Raw genomic sequence first — 6,287 nt, forward strand, 5'->3', positions numbered from 1 at the left:
ATGTTGAAATATTTTGCAAAGAGGCTTAGGAGTTCAATTGAATCGTCTAGTGTTCCGGATGAAGAGTCTACTCCTGCACCACAACCACTACCACCTCCTCCTCCGCAAATTTTATTTGAAAATATTGAGAATCTGAGTAGTGAAGTAGAAATTGTTGCTGATCCTGGTTTACGAAAATTGATTGAAGAGTATGATGTTGGTGCTAGAGATCGTATTCGAAAAGAATATGTTGCTATGGACCCTTGTCAACCTCGAGGCCATAATTTTTCAAGAAAAAAATGGGTAAAGACAATAGATGTTTCAGAGAGGTTTGGTTTAAAGACCGTGATTGGTTGGAGTATAGTGTTTCAAAGGATGCAGCCTTTTGTTTCTGGTGTTATCTTTTTAGACCTAGTAATATAGGGTTTGGAGGAGATGATGTGTTTACGAGATCTAGTTTCATAAATTGGAAAAAAGTAATTGAAAAATTCAATGAGCATGTAGGTGGAGTTGGTAGTGCGCACATTGAGGCAAGAATACAGTTTGAGGGTTTCAAGAATCAAAGACAAAGTGTGGAGTATTCATTTTCATCGGGGAAACATGAGCTTGAAGTTGCTTATCGCAAATGCTTGACTTCCACTTTAAAAGTAATTCGATTTTTGTTGTTAAAGGATTGCCTTTTCGGGGACATGATGAGTCTTCGACATCATCCAATAGAGGAAATTTTTAGAATTGCTCAAATGGTATAGCTCAGAGTGTCCAGAAGTTGCGGCAGTTGTTGGAATGAATGCACCTGGAAATAATCAAATGATTGCCCCAAAAATTCAAAAGCAATTGGTGAATGCTTGTGCAGTTGAGACCACAAATGCTATTCTAGCTGATCTTGGAGATAGATGGTTCACTTTACTACTTGATGAAGCTCGTGACTGTTCAGTGAAAGAGCAAATGACAGTTGTTATTAGATATGTGAACAAACATGGAGAGGTGATTGAACGATTTATGGTTGTAGTTCATGTTGCAACAACTACAACTGCTTGTTTGAAGGAGGCAATCGACTCTTTATTTGCTAAGTATGGTTTGTCAGTGGCGAGATTGAGGGGTCAAGGATATGATGGTGCTTCAAATATGTCTGGAGAATTTAATGGCTTAAAGTCACTGATAATGAAAGAAAATCCGTATGCATTGTATGTTCATTGTTTTGCTCATCAACTCCAGCTATTGGTTGTAACAGTTGCTCAAGCAAATCAATATGTTTGTGATTTCATGTGGATTGTTGGTTCGATTGTGAACACATCTGCATCATCTTGCAAAAGGGACGACAAACTTCGACAACTTGAACATGACAAAAAAGTTAAACTTCTTGAAAGAGGAGAGATTAGTTTTGGTAGAGGACTAAACCAAGAAACTAGTCTAGCTAGACCTGGAGATACACGATGGGGGTTTCATCATTCAACTTTATGTCGTATTGAACAAATGTGGCCATCTGTTATAGAGGTTCTTCAAAATTTGATTGATGATGGTAATCGTTCTTCTAAGGGTTTAAGTAGAACTTTGGTTGAAAGAATGGAGAGGTATGAATTTGTGTTTATTCTACTATTGATGAAATGTATATTGGCAATCACAAATCATTTGTCAACCGTTCTACAAGAGAAAGATCAAAATATTGTGAATGCGATGCGTTTGATCAACAATGTGAAATGCAAATTGCAAAAGTTGAGATATTATGGATGGGATATTTTACTTGAGGATGTGAAGAAGTTTTGTAACACTAATTTCATTGAAATAATTAATATGACAGATAACATCAACAGCCGTAGTCGTTTGAAGAGAGATGGAAAAAATGTTAATTTTGATCACTACTTCCATGTTGAAATCTTTTGTGAGGTAATTTCATAATTCTTTTTTTGTTTACCGTCAATTAAATTCTTTTAAACAGTAACATATTTATTAATTTTTGCTTTTTTTGTTTAATTTTTAAATTTTAGGTTATCAATATTATTCTACAGGAGATGGATAGTCGTTTTTTTGAAACAACTACAGATTTGTTGATTTATATGTCATGCCTTGATCCTAGGAACTCGTTCTCTAGATTTGATGTACACAAGTTAGTTCGTCTAGCTCATTTTTGTGAGGATGATTTTTCTTGGAATGAGCGTATGTTGGTTGAACAAGAGCTTGAAACATATATTGATGACGTCAGATCAGATGAACGATTTGAAGGCATTTCAGATTTGGGAGCTCTTGCAAAGAAAATGATTGAAACAATGAAGAACCGTGTATTTCCTTTGGTTTATCGGATGATTGAGCTATCCTTACTTCTTCCAGTTGCTACTGCAACCGTTGAAAGAATGTTTTCGGCAGTGAATATTGTCAAAATAGATTTGCGAAACAGGATTGGAGATGAATGGATGAATGATAATTTGGTAGTCTATATCGAGAAAGATGTTTTTAATACTGTCGACAATGAGCTAATTTTACAGCGTTTTCAGAATATGGAGTCTCGAAGAATGCAATTGTCACGTATTCGTTAGTAGACTGCTTTAATATTTTAATATTATTGTACGAGTTTCTTTTCATAATATTGTACTTTTTTCTCTTGTATTCAAGTTATTTAAAAAATATTTTTTAATTACATAGAAGTTATTAACTGTTTAAAAAAAATTCGCCGCGCTCAAATCGCGACCGCCCCTCCATGATTGAATTCCTAGATCCGCCACTGGTCGCCAGCACTGGCTGCTCGAGAGGTGGCCACTGTCTCACCTCCTCCATCTATTTTGTGCTCAATGATCTCAAGAGAGGTGGCGTTGCCTCTTCTTTTGTGAGCTAGGATTCTGGAGTTATTGTCGCATGGTCCGGAGAAGGTGATGAAGTACGTGCTGGTGACAGGGGGAGTGGTGAGTGGGCTAGGGAAGGGGTGACAACGATCTGCATTGGAGTCCTCCTCGAGTCGCATGGAGTCCGAGTCACCTTTATTAAAATCGGTGTGTTGCCTCAAGCCCCAAAAGAGTTTCCTCCTGCCACTTCTTTGACTAGCAATGCCTCCTCTTCATGCCCTCGGAAGTCTTTGTTGCCTTTGTCTTCTTCGCCTTTGTGCCCACTCCTCTTCCTCCTACATCGGCACAGACCTCATCGTCCGGTCTTTGTTGCATGCTGCGATGGCATTGGATCATACTAGTCGGCAACTGAGAGAGGATCCATCGGGGAAGGTTGATGCTAGAATTGAAACGGAAGGTGCTCTACATCGTGGTCATTGGCAGCGCCGGGTTATTGGGGACCCATCTGATGGACTACTTGATTGCGAGGGCGGACAGTGTCATCGTGGTGGACAATAGATTCATGGGGAGGAAGGAGAACGTGCTGCACCATTTGGGGAATCCCAACTTCGAGATCATTCGCCTTGATTTGGTGCATCCTCTGCTCTTGGAGGTGGATCAGATCTATCATCTTGCCTGCCCCGGATTGCCGGTCCACTACAAGTTCAAATCTGCGAAGACGATCATATCCTTTTCTCATCCTCCATTCCTTTACCATCACTTTTCATACCAGCGATAAAGATGGATCATTTATCCTTTCTTCATTCTTTGTTGATTTGATTTTGTTGCTAAAAAAACCCAACCTTGTTCTTTTTGGATTTATATTGATCTTTTCATTTTATTATCTTTTTCTAAAGAAATTTATGTCTAGTAAAAAAACATTGATTTTAACACCATTTTGTATTCTCTCTTCATTTCTAAAGACTACTGTGTTTGAGTAATGGTGGTTCAGGCTTGTTTAGGTGAGATGCCAACATCCTCTTTTAATTTATATGCAAGAGGAATCAATCGAGCAAAAGGAGGAACAGATGATGATTCTTGTTACTTGTGTAATGCCTTAATTCACTATATTTTTTCTGGCTTGGCCAAGTGAGACAGCACCAGGTTTCTCCTCACAAGCACCGGTGAAGTGTATGGTGATCCCCTCCAACATCCACAAGTTGAGATCGACTGGGGCAATGTCAATCCAACACTCATTTTCCTCAACCACTTTGGTGAATTTTCTCTTCACTTGTTTGCCTATTGAAAATTGATGTCTTGGACGGAATGCTTTCTTGCATTTCTGTGTTCGGAGTTGCTATGATGAAGGTAAGCTACGATGCAACTAATATTTTTTTTTGAAGGTTCTTATCTAGGATGTTGAATTGCAACCCAATCGCCATCCTATGTTGGGAGCTAATGGATCCTGTCCAGATTTGGTTAGTCAATAGTCAAAAGACAATTATTTCATGGATACATATGGATGTTCATCTTAATAAAAATGTTACATATTTTAGATATTGACAGAACATTAACTGAATGTGGAATTTGCACTAGCTGTGTTCTACTGAGCCTTTTGTGCTTTCTAGAGGTCCTTACTTGTCTCTTTAAGAATTTGCATAGATTGATTCAAACAAATCTCAATGATGTATTTATGTCTATACGTTGAATGGACACTTTTTTAGTTTCATCTTATTCTATTTTACTTTTTTTTTCTAATAACATACTCTTTGATGCAAGGTCGAGAAAGCTCATGCTACTGACCTTCATTGTGTGGACTGGAACCCCCATAATCAAAATCTTATTTTGACTAGGTATATTCTTGATGTTTATTCGTTCCCATTCTATAACTTCTGCTGGTTCTTAGGTGGTATTTTGTTACTTTCTCCTATAAACATGATGTCTTGAGTTTGTGAGTCAGTGACTATATGCAGCCTTAGCATTTCTTTATCTATGATCATATTTTTTTTCTCAGGTCTGTTGATAAGTCTGTGCATATGTTTGATCAGCGTAACCTAACTTCTGGTAGTGTTGGTGCACCAGTACACAAGCTTGATGGTAACAAGGTTGCTGTTCTCTGTGTTCAGGCATGCTATATTACTATATTATTTTTAAATATTTTTATTAGCATTGGAATACTTTTGTTAACTGTTGCTATAACTTACTGTCCTTTTGACTTTTATTCCAGTGGTTTCTTGACAAAGCATCAATTTTTAGAAGTGTTGCTGAGGATGGCTTCCTCAATATATGGGATTATGAAGGTATTTGTTTATCTATAATGAAGGTTTTGGAAAGTCATTTTCCCATATATTTTTTTAAGGTGAGTCTTTAAAGACAACAGAGGACCACACTCGTCTTTTGTCAATGTGATAATGTCATTCATGCTCAACACTAAAGGCAATTTTTTTTGATGAAATAAGCATCATTGCAATCTTCCATCGCCTCTATTGTTGGGGTTGTTAATTTTAATATAATTAACCTTTATCATGTTAATCATGATGTGTTTGTCTTAATTATTTGGGCTTAACTATTTGGATCTTATCTTTCCATTGAGCTATATGCAATATTTTATCACTAGGAATATTGAAATTAATTGACTCCCTTTTTTATAAAAATATCTATTAGATTTCTCTTTGATCTCTCTACATCATATTGGTTCAACTCTAATCAATTCAACTAATTTAAATGTAATTAGGATTTACTAATGACCTTTGAACATGTCCCGTCATCTCTATTTCTTTTCTTATTTTGTCATCAATTGCTGCTATACCTATTTACTCAATAATAATATATTTTTTTAATTCCACATAATTCATGTTTTATTATCATCCAATTGTTTTGTCCCAACTAATTTGATGTATGTTACATGAATATTATATCCCATAGAGCTCAGATTATTTTTAGTTACTAAAATTAATTTAATTATTTTTTTTACCTTGGCTACATTAACCTTTGTATGTGTGACCAATTTTTTATTAATAGATTTATAATTTGGTTGACAAAGTGTCATAAATTATACCGGAATTTATGAAATTTATCTTTTAGCTTAAGGAGGAGAGATGATCATGTTGAACCTGGAAGCTCTTCTTTATTGTGACCACCAAATCTTTATTTAATTTATTATACCTCGAAGAATATCCTCCTTGTAGAATAGTAAATTTGGGATACCTAAAACTCTTACTTAGGGTTTCCATATTCTCCCATCTTAAGTTTCAATTACTTTCTTAGCACTAAAATTATGTAATTGATTTTCTTTACAATTTGAGCTTCAAATTTAATCTAACTAAACTCTTTTAATTAACATAATATCATCTATCAATAATATTTCTTTGCTATTTTGAAATATAATTGGTTATTAACATCATATTCCTTAATTGCATTATTAACAACAAGAAAGCTTTTCCCAATTATCATTATCAACAAGAAATTTTTGATTTTCAACTTGCATCTAACATTACCCAAGCCTCTATATTTTCTCTCTATTTTTTAATTTGATTAACAATTTTCAAATTTTAA

At 35.5% G+C, this 6,287-nt stretch overlaps 1 protein-coding gene across 1 annotated transcript; it reads left to right on the plus strand.

The window, feature by feature from the left end:
* On the plus strand, positions 1-2,510 carry LOC122026763 (zinc finger MYM-type protein 1-like). The gene is made up of 4 exons (XM_042585485.1): positions 1-373; positions 484-626; positions 697-1,863; positions 1,965-2,510. Exons 1-4 carry the CDS (start codon positions 1-3, stop codon positions 2,508-2,510), a joined length of 2,229 nt encoding a protein of 742 aa, XP_042441419.1.
* Positions 2,511-6,287: the final 3,777 nt, after the last annotated feature.

This window comes from Zingiber officinale, chromosome 10A (genome assembly GCF_018446385.1).
Source record: "Zingiber officinale cultivar Zhangliang chromosome 10A, Zo_v1.1, whole genome shotgun sequence".
Classification (NCBI taxonomy): domain Eukaryota; kingdom Viridiplantae; phylum Streptophyta; class Magnoliopsida; order Zingiberales; family Zingiberaceae; genus Zingiber; species Zingiber officinale.

Coding starts and splice junctions, on each gene's coding strand:
- LOC122026763 (XM_042585485.1), top strand. CDS start 1: ATGTTGAAATATTTTGCAAAGAGGCTTAGGAGTTCAATTGAATCGTCT. Junction 374..483: donor GATGCAGCCTTTTGTTTCTG/GTGTTATCTTTT, acceptor ATGAGCATGTAG/GTGGAGTTGGTAGTGCGCAC. Junction 627..696: donor GCTTGACTTCCACTTTAAAA/GTAATTCGATTT, acceptor ATCATCCAATAG/AGGAAATTTTTAGAATTGCT.